Source organism: Dermacentor variabilis, chromosome 4 (genome assembly GCF_050947875.1).
Source record: "Dermacentor variabilis isolate Ectoservices chromosome 4, ASM5094787v1, whole genome shotgun sequence".
Lineage (NCBI taxonomy): Eukaryota > Metazoa > Arthropoda > Arachnida > Ixodida > Ixodidae > Dermacentor > Dermacentor variabilis.
Window position 1 is genome coordinate 143,812,491 of NC_134571.1, and position 13,566 is coordinate 143,826,056.

A 13,566-nucleotide genomic window follows, 5' to 3' on the forward strand; every position below is an offset into this window, starting at 1 on the left:
TTGTGTAGCTGCAGTCGTCCTTTTGTACAGCAGCCCACTGATCTCACATGATGTGTAGGAGGCGCTATGGTTGGATTGCGCAAGACCAGAGCTGGCGTGACGTGGAAGGAAGGTGTTTCGTGATAACTCTCCATCGTTGCTGACGTGTTAAGAAAACACGTGGAAGGAACAGGCACATTTTGGCATGTTAGGTTGAATTGTGACGGTCCATCTTTAATTTTCACGTCAAAGCTTAATTACAAAAACATTTCAGGTGTGCTTTTCGACATCTCTTACAACACAACCAACAAGATAAAGTTGGCGCCATATCTACGAAAGTTGACGGGCAAGAAGGAGCTGGAATATCTTACGTACAGATCCGCATACAAGTGACGGACGTTAACTCCCTAATGGCTATTATGAGTAGTCTTTACAAATATCTATTTTTACTGGTCCTTCGATTATTGTAAGCACCAAGGGATACGGCCAAAGCAGTGAATTTGCTTGACGAAGAGCATAGCACTCAAAGTGGCAGCCACAGCAAGATAAAGGAACAGACGTGAACACCAGAATAATGATAGCGTAAACGACCAAGGTATTACATACCGTATAGTATGGGAAGAAAAAAAGCCAGCAAAATTTAGATCGGACGTTGCTAACACAATTTGAATAAACAAGAAGTCATAGGCTCCAAATATGTGTTAAGGAAGGCATACAGTACAAACCTTAGGCGTCATAACTTCTGCTTCGTACGAACTGTAATAAAACGAACAGAGCACAAGGTCTGAAAGCAATGTGCAAGGGAGTGCACAAAGCTATGCTCTCTATAGAAGTTGGACACAGGAGCGGTCCCTTCACTTGTGGACACATTGTTGTTTAATGTAGTTTTGAGACCCAATATGCGAAAGAACACAGGCCTGTGAAGGTGAGATTAGATCACACTCAACTTCAGCTGATGCGTTGAGGGCGACGTAAAAAAAAGAAACACTGATGCAGTTAGTGCGGCAGAAAGCACTTCATGAGCACTGCGCCGACCTTTCATCGAGGAATCATCGTTCTGGCAGAGAACAGGGATAATGCACTCAGCATAAAATTTCGTTCAACGTTCTCCAACCCTTACCGTGTTAATGCCTCCCGCCCATCGCCATAGTTTAGGGCCGGGCAGATTCGTTGCCACCACAGCAATTTTGATAGCGTTCAAAACACGGTGGCTATGACGTCATTTCGGTACTTCCAGTAGGCGAACGCATGACCTTTAGAGACTTTTCCGCTACTCCCTGGAAGCCATCGCTGTGGATGAGACTTGGACACATTGCTCGAAGCGCCTCTTCTGTGGTCCTGCTACAGACCGCTCCGCGTACGAGCCGCGCATGCGCGCATCGCACATCAAGGTTAGAGGGTCTCCAAAGACTTGAAGTTTGCCTTGTCGCGAAGAAGCACAAGGCGAAACGGACCATCAACGTTCCACCTAATGGTATTCTTGGCAGAACTAGGGCAAGTGTTCTGCCTTCCGCCGTTGGCATATGTGTTGTGCACAGGCAAGCTATAAGCAGACGCATTTCTAGTGAGCTTCAGTGCGTATGGATTGGTCTGAGCGAAACGCAAAGTAACCATCAAGCTAACGTTGTCTAACATTTCAATTAGCGCTGACTAACGCCGACGGTTTTTTTTTGGTCTCATTTCGTGCTTGATCAAGTTGGGGCGCCTGCAACGCCACTGGTGGTTCTGCTAATCGCGCCAGTGTTGTGAGAATCCTGGTAGCTTCCAGGGCGCTGTTTCTTTTGCCGAGCAGCAGTTATCTGGCGTGCTTTTCGCGCCAGCATGTCGCATTTTGCATAGTTGAAACACCGCCCGAGGAGTTCAAGCCCAACGCTATACCTTGACATCGCAGTCAATGCTCTGCCCTTTGGCCTAAAATCCCATTTTATTTTTACTGAGCAATGTAATCATACCCGACATTATGGTTGCATGATGACAGCAAATTTTTATCTACGTGATTACCTCACTCTAATGTCCATGACGCTCGATGCAGCATTACGAGCTTTTAAGATATTACGTATTTCTCAATGTACACATTTGTTAAGTGTCCCCTTTTAGGGGGGAGAAGCATGTGGTAGAGTTTCTGCAAACTGAGTAATATGTGCACGTATTCCTTTAACGACAGTTGAAGAGCAGGGGGCGCTCTTTTATAGGGCCGTTTTTTCTTCTTATGAGATCACTGTAGAAGTGGGCGAATGTAAACTTTTTCGAATACGATTTGAGTAGGAATAACAAGTTTCGAATATGGAATCGAAGGCCTAACGCAGAGGGATATATTTGAAAAAGGAGTATTTATTTCGGTATAATTACGTACCGCGATTGTACGGGCTGGTATAGAAAAGACAGCTAACTTTCAGTGAAAAATAATCGGTCTGAAGATCAAGGTCACTAGTTGTCGTCCAAATTTACGCGAATTACCGTTCCACAGCTTTACAGTCTGGTTGCACACGAGTATTACAACAACAACAACAACAACAACAACAACAACAACAGAAATGTCGTCTCCTGGATGAGTAACTAGCTTAAACGTTAAGTAAATGTTGGCCGGAGAGAAGTCAGAAGCTGTGAAGCTGCGGGAGGACTTGGTTGCCCAATACATGCCTCTAAAAGAGCCCGTCGCAAGGAACTTCGGAGATTGTAGCCTAAAAGATGGCTGCTACAGGAGTAGACTTGCAAAAACGCTAAATGACCGACTAAAGGTAACAATAACAAATTGTCAAGTAGAGCTTTGCCGCAAAACCGATATAGAGCTTGCATTACCAATTTGGTTTCAGGATTGCTTCGCAAACTTTTGCCGTCTCGTTCCACTTCTGAAGATTCGGGGTAATTTGCTCAGCAGACGGAGAAGAGTACCCTTACTTTACCACTCGGTTGTTGTTAAAGAACTAAAGGCTAAAAAATACCGAGGTATTCCTGTTGGAATACGAATTTTTGGAAGCAGTATTTGGCGTATTCGAAGATTTAGAAAATCGGCTTTACTGAGAGAACAAATATGGACACAAAGGAGCATGTAAGTTCCTTCGTGAAATACAGTTCTTGAACAATATACGCGCCATTTTTGAATAATAATTTGGCTTGCTTGATTTCCGCGCAGGTGGCCTGGTATATATACACGCGAAGAGTAACTACACACGGGCTGTGCTGACGTCACCAACAATCCCTGGCCGGAAGAGTCCACACTGCCTTCAGTTCTACTATTACATTCACCATAACAGTCAACCCCAACAGTACCTGCTTAGTGCCACAGTGGAAGGTGAGAGTTATACTTTTTCTAAGGACAGAGAAAATGTACATATGACTCCGAAAAATAATTACTGTACATTTATAACATGCTGTGATGTCCACTAAAGAGGAGCCACACGGAAAGACAGCGGTTAACCAGGCAGCAGAGCATAACGATGTATGTCGACATGTTCGCGGGTTCAGGCTTGCCCCAACAAACGGAACTGCACACTTTACCTTTACATGACCGGTGTCACACTGTCTGGCATCGCCTTGAAAGTTAAAGAGTCGTCTAACAGAAAGTAGAATGAACGTACAAAAGAAGCATATACGAGCTAATCAGAAAGAAATGTTCTCAGCTTTAGAAAGCTTCGTCCACCTCGGGCTAATACTGGGTCATGATACCGCAGGACTTAGCTTTCATATTTTAATGTGTAATGGTAAAAAGATGGAAGCTAAGTCCTGCAATATCATGACCCAGTAATTTTTATGTGTAGCGGTACAATCAGTGTGTTCTTTCTTCCAAAAACCGGGACTACGAGTCCCGTTTACGCACCGCATGCTCACTGAGAGCCCCCAACGCAACCGAAGCCTAAGAGGCCGCCATCGCTCTTTCAGCAGCGGCAGGCTTCACCACAATTCTGAGCTACTCCAAGGTAGCCGTAAAGAAGCTCTCTCGTGGCACCGTAGCTCCTATAACGCTGCTACTGTTTCACCCCCGTTCTCTCTTCTCGTTCTCACTTTCCCCCTGAGTGGGGAAGCGAGGACGACGATGACGACGAAGAGGTTTTCACTTGCCCCGTCAAACTTGTGTGGGTCGCGGTGAATTCGAAAAACCCGGGGAACGAGACCACCAACATGCTCGATGATTCATCCACTGATCGGCGGGACAGGTCTTCGACCCGGATGTTTCGAATAGAGAAGCTTTCGCTTCATACAATGACATCACCACCTACTATAGAATCTCGAGACGATCGAGACCACCGCTTCACTCTAAACTCAACAAGTTTCAAAAGATCATCTGGCGACGACTCCAGACGCATTCCTTTCCTTGCCCCCAGATCCCACCTTCCGTATACCTCGATCTAATCGCCTCCTACTGTAAGCTATGTGGAGAGGTCGCCACACTCAACCGCACTATCTAGGAATGCCGGAAGGACTCCCTCCCCTGCTCTCTCATCGCGGCTCCCTCATCCGGGAAATGGAATAACATCCTCGCCGGTACCAGCCTGGAAGGTCAGCTCGGGGCCCTGAACAGAGCCGCGGAGGTGACCGGCACGCACGACCTGACATACTACTCCCCCCCCCCCCCTTTAACGACACCTTTTGTCTAATGAAGTTGCACCTACCTATGTGTAGCGGCACTGAAATTCTCGATGGCGCTTTTTTTTTTTGAGCAGGCGCAAGTAGTCGGAATGTCTGGATGAGATCTTCGAGCGAGCTAAGCAGAGGATCTTGGACCGCAGCATACGTGACATTTCAGGAGGAACAAAGCTTTAAGGTAAGCGTGTGGTGCAAAGAACTCATAAAAACTGTCAATCTGCTTTAGTGGAAGTTCAGTATCGAACGCAAGCATGACTACTGAGTGGGTTCAGTGCATATGGAGTTTTTTCGTCTCCGTGGGGCATTTCTTTTTGCCTAGAGTGCCCAATATGAGCATGTATAGGGGGCTCCTTTTCTTCTGTGCGCCGAATTTAAAAAATATGCTATGCCAGATATAGCAATGGTAACACTTGATCTATAAAACTCGTTGAGGGGGCCATTACTTCAAGAAAAAATGAGAAGAACTTTTTGAATCTTTAACCTATTTACGCTAGTTATATCTATATTTTCCTTACGGCACATATTACAATATACGAATTGTAGCTAGTGAGCAAGCAAGGCATATCGACTTAAAACGAATTTTGAGGATGGCACCGGTTTTGAGATATCCGCCTGCAACCATAAATATGCGCTGTTGTTCTACGGTATTTATTAAGAAAGTGCTAGCGTATGCATTCAAGCAAAATTATTTTCTCGAAACTAGTGTAGTACTGAGAATTCGTTTCAAGTGGATATGACATGCTCATTCACTAGTTACAATTCGTAGATTGAAGTATGTGGCGTAAATAATTAATTGCGAAGTTCATTAGCGTAATTGTGTAAATGATTTAGTTATGCATTTTCCTTTCTCGGAGAAGCAATGGCCGCTTCTTCGAGTAATTTGGATCATGGGTTAGAACAGTGCTATCTGCCACAGACAATCTTTGAAAAATTGGTGTAGCTAAAAACTACCCCGCATATTTTAGAATAAAGGAACACTAACTCATAACATTAGGTCCACCTAAAGTGCTAGAATAATGCTCGCGAACGATTGAGGCGTCAATGTTATCATGAATGCTTCAGTAATAGAGAAAGTGACGTACATGCCGGACACAATTTGAGATTCCCCAGACACATTCAAGCACTAGCGCGATGACCTAGACACTCCTCATTATAGTTCCCTCATTAATACTCATCCTCTCGTAATAAAGACATCGCTGGTCATTAACAGATGGAAGGAAATGCTGCTTGTCCGGTTCTATACCATAGTTAGCAAAATATAAGTCCGTGACGTTGCACTTGACAACGACGAGGGTGGCCTTAAGGTTTCGCTTTAACTCGACCTTGTGCCACCCGCACTTTCACGCTTCAGTAGTTTCGCTATCACTTAGTGCTGCACTGGTTTTGTTGGCTCACGAAACTCAACCACAAACTGCAAGTAGCACAGAATGCCATGGCCATGTGATATCGCGAGATGCCCCAACTGTCCACGCCACTTGACCAAGGGAAACGGCAGCGTAGAATCCAACGTTCTGTCTTGGCTCAGTTCTTCCATGGCCGCACGTTTATGTCTCGCGCAAGAAAAAAGAAAGAACAGTGGCGCGGCCTTTCGAGCGCCGTTTTACTCACCAATGGCGGTGATGGCGTACGTAACATCACCAATCGCCGCTTGTGGTGGGAGATTTCATTTGCGCTAAGGGTATGCTGGATCTCCAGGCGCAATTTAGGTTTAATGAAAGTGTTTTCTTGGCAACGAAACAAGCATTGCGACGCTTCTGCAATGGTTCGTTAACATTCCACATTGACTTAATGTTTGAATTTAGTGTCCCTTTAAGTTCTTCATAGAAGCGCAATTGCGTGTAGTGCTTTTCACTCTGAAATGAGTATTTCTACGAGTGGTAACGCAGGTTATCTCGGAAGAAGCTAGCGCTCATAAGCTCTCGAAAAGTGGTGCGCTGCGGCTATAAAAAAATGAGGTCGCATTTCATCGACCAGCTTCATACAATCTAGAGAATATGGCACTGACCCATGAGAATGTTTTCTCGTGTCTATAACATTTTATAATTTATACCAACAGAAAAGGCCCTATAGGCGAACTAGTACATCTATTTCTAAGGCAGATGCTTTCTTTTAAATCACATACATTCTCTCATTGTGGGTTTTGCCGAAATGTACAGTAGGTTTTATTTTTGCCAATGATGTCTTTTATTCTGTCACTACTCTATTCTTTAAGACGTCCGCCGAAGTGGTCACCAAGCGTGTTCCGAGACATTCAGTGAAAGTAAAGGGGAAAGAAATAAGCTACACTAGTGGCGCTGTGCCTAAGGGCTGGATTCTGAAATGCTCCTAACCTTACACCCTACGTTTCGCAAGGAGTCCTCCATGCTACCTAAACGTTAGGCGCCCTCGGAAGGCCACCGCGAATTCTAAAAGCTTCCTTTCGCCTTCCCTGCAGAAGGATCGCCTCACCAAAGGAAGTGCGACGTTAGAGGCTTCTGGTTTCGAGATTACTTGCAAAAAATGCAAAATATTTGTAATGAATTGCCAATGTAAAGTGCCGGGACTGTTAAAATTGCATTTCTACTTCTATGCCGGGGCATAAGTTCCATTCTTTGGTTAATAACGTAAAAATAGTTCAAAAATGATGCATATGGCAGGAAAGAAAACTCAGTCTAGCAACTATGGCAGCATCTGAGTTCGGTTTGTCAGGTGTCGCTTTATTTTCTTTTTTTTTTGCGTACGTTTTGTTTCGTGTGTGTGTGTATTTGTCGAGAATACCCCTTTCCTGTTTCGGAAGACTTCTGCGTCGTCTCCACCGGGACTTTTAATGGGTATATGAGTTCATTCGATGTACCCAGTAGCCCCAGGGAGTCCTCCGATTGAATAGAACGTGGTCATGACTAAAGCCCCTCCATACACGTTTCCACCGACCAGGTGGCGGTGGCGCGTGGATGGAGGGGCTTTAGTCATGACTAGCCTCGCATCACTGGTGTTTGGCAGCCGAACGTACTTGGGATACAGACGTAGGCATATCAGCTGTGTCACCTCCCGAATACATCGGCACACAGAGGGTTGGGATACACACACAAGGTCACCTAAAACACTTTGCATGGCACCCGTTCCGTAAAAAAGCAGTGCGATGAGGCCCTTCAAGAGAGCAGGCAGCTGCTCTCCTCTGTTGTCAGTGTTACAATGCAGTTGCAGCTCTGCCAGTATTGCTGTAACAGCTCGCTTGGAAAAACTTTGCCGGGCTAGAAAGTCCCCTTCGTCGTAGTATTCCAGTGGATTCTGCCTGTCAATCAGACACCGGGCTGCAGTCAATGGCGGAGGCCTTGTACACAGTCCCGTAAAGAAGATCATTTGCTCGTCGAAGAAACCGTGCATAGCTTTCGAAGCTATCGACTTCGGATAAATATCGCAAGGTGGTAATTCTCGCCACTCGCTTTTCACAAAATCGAAGTAAGAAGATATGGCACAAAACGCGACCCGCGGAACCAAACTGGACGTCAATACACGGCGGCTGGCTACGCGGCCTTGGCTGCGCACGACACCTATTCTATCCGAGCGTACCGCGTACAAAGTCGTGCGAAGAAGCATGCGTTCAGCGAGAGGAGCACAGTTAGGAAGCATGAAGGTAGCATTCCGGCTCCCTAAGCGCCGGGAAGCACCAAGGAGGCCCTAACTTAGTGCCCCTCAGTAAGGTACGTTCCAGAATTGACGCCAGGTCGCCTTACAGCGTGTGAGACATCCTTAGTAAGAAAAGGAGTGTTTCGGAATCCGGGCCTCAAGCTTGAGGTCCCGAGATCAAATCCCAGCCGCGGCGGCAGCTTTTCAATGCGGGCCATGTGCAAAAACACCCGTGTACTGTGCACTGGGTGCCCGTTAAAAGACCCCAGTCGGTCTAAAAAAAACGGGAAGTTCCCCCACTACTGCGTGCCTCATAATCATGTCGTGGTTTCGCCTCGCACAACTCCGGAATTCAATTTTTGCAATGTTCTATAAAAAAGAAAATGCGCGGAATAAAAAGAAGCTGCCCAACATGGAATCAAACTGTGACCCTATAAATAGCCAGTCGCAAGTGTTACTTCTCGACAGCTTCGGTGACACAAACACTGGGAATGATAAAGCACATTAAGAGTTCAGTAGGGCCTCTATAGCAGCTCTGACAGACTCACCCCACGTTACTCAGTTCTTCAGTTCGTCTACAAATCAACACCAAGGTGAAAGAATTTAAGCGAAACTAGCAGTTAGATGTGAAGACAATTAGCAGACAAGAACACAAGGTAGTTGCGTCTTTTTACTTTATGACCGGGGCGACTCGGGCGAGACACTTCGACTATAAATTCCCCGCTCTCATCAGTAGTAGATCGCCCAGCGTGCACCTGGGAATGTTTATACCAACCTATACTGCAGAGAACAGTGTGCTTAATGTGCATAATACTATGCCGCCGCCGATGCCACACCAGAAAAAAAAAACATGCGTCTCTAGAGCTACGATTGCCTGCCGCGCTATTATCCGCTGATGATTGGTAGCTGATCTATACAAGAGCATTGAGCTGAAACTACTTCAGCAGAGCCAGTCATAAACATTGAAAGGCGGGTTGAAAATAATAGAAAAAAGCAATGACTTTCCACTGCACCACCAGGGATGCTATGTACATGAAGTAGCAAGTTGACATCCGTACCCTACGACATCCGAGATATGACGTGCTCGAGCAAGGACTTGGCGCAAACCACCGCGAAATACACTTCTGAGTATTTATTTGCTTCAAATATTGAATAGCTCGAGCACCCAGGAATATCGCAAGGCGCAAGGCGCATCCTCCAAATAATGGAAGGGTGCACAAGGGGTTTTCTGCTAACGAAATCGCCCACTTACAAATTTTTGAAAGAAAATTTAGGTGCAAAAAAGTTGTTCCGACATCCAATCCACACGGTGGTGTTTAAATCCCGAGTTTGTACGCTTCGCCCACTGTCTAGCATGGAAAATTTGAACCTGTGCCTCCAAAGAAAAGTTCAAATCTCACGGCGAGTGCTCTTTCTTTCGGCCCATTAACGAAATGTGAGCTTTGATGAAGCTTGTACTATTATACCACGAATAATAATGCTGCTATACAGTTGGTGCACAGGGAAAGCAGCCACGTGATAGCCCGACTTTTCGCCGGTTAACTATTTGTATTCGGAAGCTTAACAATATCGCCACCATTCTTTGCAACCGTTTTAGGCCTCCATGTCGTGCCAAAGCGCAGTAGAAAGTAAGAGCTGCATTTCCACCAAAAAGCAAATTTGAAAGCATTCCCAGGGTGCTTCATCTGAAGCCAAAATAACCTGCACTTCTAAGAACCAAGTGCGCAGTATTTAGTATACCAAACACTGACGTTTTTCTGAATTAGTAGGAGAGGTACCACATTGCTTAATCCCTTACCACCTTCCACGCTGATAATCACCGTTTTACATGGAACATTCGGTAGGTAACAGACACCGTGTATTAAGGAAAGTGAACCGAAAATAGTTAGAAGTTTTTTGTCGTTAACTATGGCAAAAATTCTTTAAGTTTACCGTATGCCTTAGGAAAAGAAAATCCAGGATTACGATACTCCCTCATCCGACAATTGAGCGCAGATGTATACGTGTTGTAATTTACCGTTAAATTGGCTGGCGCGGACAATCTGTCTTGTGCGGCACGTTGCAAAGGCAGTGATGGGTCGTGCGACTGCCTCGCTAGTCGGGAGATCGCGACAGGCGGCGCGTGGGTGACCCATGGGTGCGATTCACAGCAGCCGCCGCAGACAGACCTCCGCTCGTGGAGCGCTCTCCTTCCATAAAGACGACGCGCGCTACTCCGGCACCATCTCATAGCCATCGTCGCTGCGAAGTCCGTCTTGCGCGGCACTACGCCTTTCTTCACACGATCTCGCCATGCTCACCTCCTCCGCTTTCCTTCTCGCGCTTTCTTCCATATCACCGTCTGTCATCTGCCGCAGCGCTCCGCGTTCGTTACAATCCTTCGCTGTGTTCGTTCGTTCCGTTACGAGGGTCAACGCCGACGCTCCTCGCAAGAACGGGCGCCTAAGAACTGCGCTCTAACAGTGCAACTTCATTAGCGCTGCTATACATGGGTGAGCTTCAAGTTAGCAGAAAGTCTGGTGGCGATACCAATTTTTACTTAAAGGTGGACAGGTATATATGGACGTCAGCTTTCGAGGTTGGGAACGATTGGTTTTCGCTAGCCCATCTAAATTCCAACTCGACAGTGAAATTCACCGCCACAGAAGATATAATAAGTGCTACACTCCTGGGGAATGTTGGAACAAATGAACTATGGATGATCAAAGTCACTGAAAGTAAACTTTGTAATGTACTTTTAGCAAAATAAAAAAAATATAGAGTATACGGAGTTATAGTTAAACACAATTTCAAGAAAAAGTATGTTCAAATCATTCACAAGCACGCACGTGGTCTGTAGGAATGTGACATAAGAAAAAGTGAAATGGTGGCATCATGCTGAAAATGAAAGATTGCTAAATGTGTGAGGAAATAATACTAGCACGATGAGAAATTGTGCTAGTTGAAGTCAGAAATGTCCTGATGCCGTAGGCACCATGTGGTCGTATCTCTACTATTCTCGTACCGAGGAAGACAAAGTCAACAGCCTCATTCGCCAGGCATATAAGTCAGCCCTGTCCCTTACCACATCTACGTCGGCGGCTCGGTTACTGTCAATGGGCGTCCACAACTCCCTTACGGAGCAGGTGGAGGCCCATCACACGGATCAGTTCCTCCGTCTCTCCCGCACCCGCCCGGGTCGCGCGCTTCTCTCCACCCTTAACCTCTCCCCTCTTATTCCTCTTCCAACATCACTGCCCATCCCCTCCCATGTCTCCACCCTCCTAACCGGTAATCCCCTCCCTAAATATAGGCATCCAGAACACCACTCCTCCCACAGAAAAGCACGAGCTTCCGTGCTCTGGCGTCAGTACGAAAGGCAGGCCGCCGTGGCTTACGTAGATGCTGCCCCGTACCGCCGCTACCCATCACATGCCCTTGCCATCACTGACAACTCTCTCCGACCCACTCTTACTGTCTCAGTCTACACTTCTACCTCTGTCGAGGCCCAGGAGGCAGCTATTCCACTTGCCATCATGCAAACCTCCGCAAAGTACATCTTCAGCGACTCCAAACCTGCGGTCTACAACTACGCGGTTGGACGGGTGGCACACCCGGCCATCGCAATCTTGCGTTCCGATACCGTTCCCTCTCGCCCCATCCAAATCATCTGGGTGCCCGCTCATGCGGCCCATAACGAGGCGACCAGTTCCATCGCTCGAGATTCGGCTGACCGAGCAAGCCCGCCCCCTCCATGGTTACGCGCGACGCGCTCCTCACGTGCCGCGATGTCACGTTGCACTATCGCTTCTCTCGTCTCACCTTCCCCCCTCCGCACCAATCCCTTACCCAGCACCACCAACACTTGAGGCGCCACCTTCAGGCCCATACCTATCTTACTCCCGCACGTCTTGCCCTCCTCCACCCCGGGACGCACTCGCCGGCTTGCCGCTTATGTGACGGCTCCCGCGCCAATTACGCTCACGTCCTATTCTCGAGCCCGGCATACTTGCCCCCTGCCTTTTGGCGCCAAACAAGTCCGCAGCAGTGGGAGGCTGCTTCTTCCAGCACCGAGCCGGATCTCCAACTTCGGCTGGTGAACTGGGCGGAGGACACCGCGACTAGGCATGGCCTGGAAGCCACAACCGGCAGCCTGAAGGCCGCCCACAACGCTGCTTTTTAATTTGTTTTTACATTTGGCCTTCTCATCAATGAAATTTTTTCACCACCACCATGTGGTCGACAGTACTAGGCTGGTTAGGCACATACCCATCGCTCTACGCGTGTGCGAAGTAGGCTTGAAACTCGTCGATAGACAGAAATTGTCAGGCTTTATTAACCAACCTGTGACGCCTTCTAAAACTTGAGCTTTAGTTCCTTTCGATGCTCCTATGTGAAGTGCTTGATGGTCAACACGCATGTCAGGCAAGAAGAAAACCAAGCGAAAGAATGTTGCACTGCACTAATTACTATGGCTGCTAATGGCTTAAAACCGAATAAATCTAGTGTGTGAATACTCATTACGACATTTTTTTAACACGCAGATCAAGTTCAAGTGCACCATCAGAGGAAAGAAGTTCCCCCACTCCCTCTGTGCCATCGATGCTATTTGGGTTCGAGGCTGCAATAATAACAGAGGTGAGATGTGAGACACACTGCAGTGATGCATAAAAGGTGTCTCAGCTAGCAGGAGGAAAGTTTCTCTTAAAGAAGCGAAGCCCACTGTGGGCATCCAAAGAGCACTTTGTAGAAGTTTGGGCACTTTGGTAGCGACCACCTGGGGAATTCTCGAGTGCTTCACATTTTCCTGATTTCATTACTTAGCAATAATCAGCAACCTAATTTTATGGCGACGAACACTATGGCACACAGGTAAACAGCGTGTACTTAGAGCACGTGTGAAGACAAAACCTTTGATTCATTTGTTAGAAGGACGTTATCTTTTGCGTAGCTCTCCTTTCACATTTATACGAACACATGCAGAACATCAATAAAAAAGTTAGAGAGGCGATTAAGCCTCCTTGCGAGCACTGAAGGAGAAAACATTCGGACTCTTCCACGCGATACTTTTGATTTGGTCATGTGGCTTGAGTTAGGCACAGTCAGTTTTGAGAGTGGGCCACCCAAATTTTGGGGGGTGGGCTAAGTCAATTTTGGGAGTGCACCTGGTGGGCTTTTAACATGAATCTACCCAATCTTAAAATTGGCCAAACTCAATATTTTGCGTGTGGGCCACGGCGTCCGTCCCACGCCATGGCAATTCGACATGGTATTTCTCAGTGTGAACCACAGCAGATCCAGTGCCGGGAACGCGACGTCGTCACTTGATCACGTGGGTTTTGGTAACGTAGAATGTTAACGCCGGACGAAATGCGAATTTTCAGCTTCGTGAGGAGTGTAGTGCTATCGCATTAAAAT

General features: G+C 46.8%; 1 protein-coding gene across 1 annotated transcript in view; it reads left to right on the top strand.

The window, feature by feature from the left end:
- Positions 1–13,566, top strand: part of LOC142579874 (MAM and LDL-receptor class A domain-containing protein 1-like) — a 158,256-nt gene that overhangs the window by 41,267 nt on the left and 103,423 nt on the right. The window contains exons 6-8 of the mRNA XM_075690510.1: positions 3,113–3,271; positions 4,641–4,741; positions 12,693–12,786. Of these exons, the coding sequence (XP_075546625.1) occupies positions 3,113–3,271; positions 4,641–4,741; positions 12,693–12,786 (354 nt within the window). The remainder of the gene's footprint in view (positions 1–3,112; positions 3,272–4,640; positions 4,742–12,692; positions 12,787–13,566) is intronic.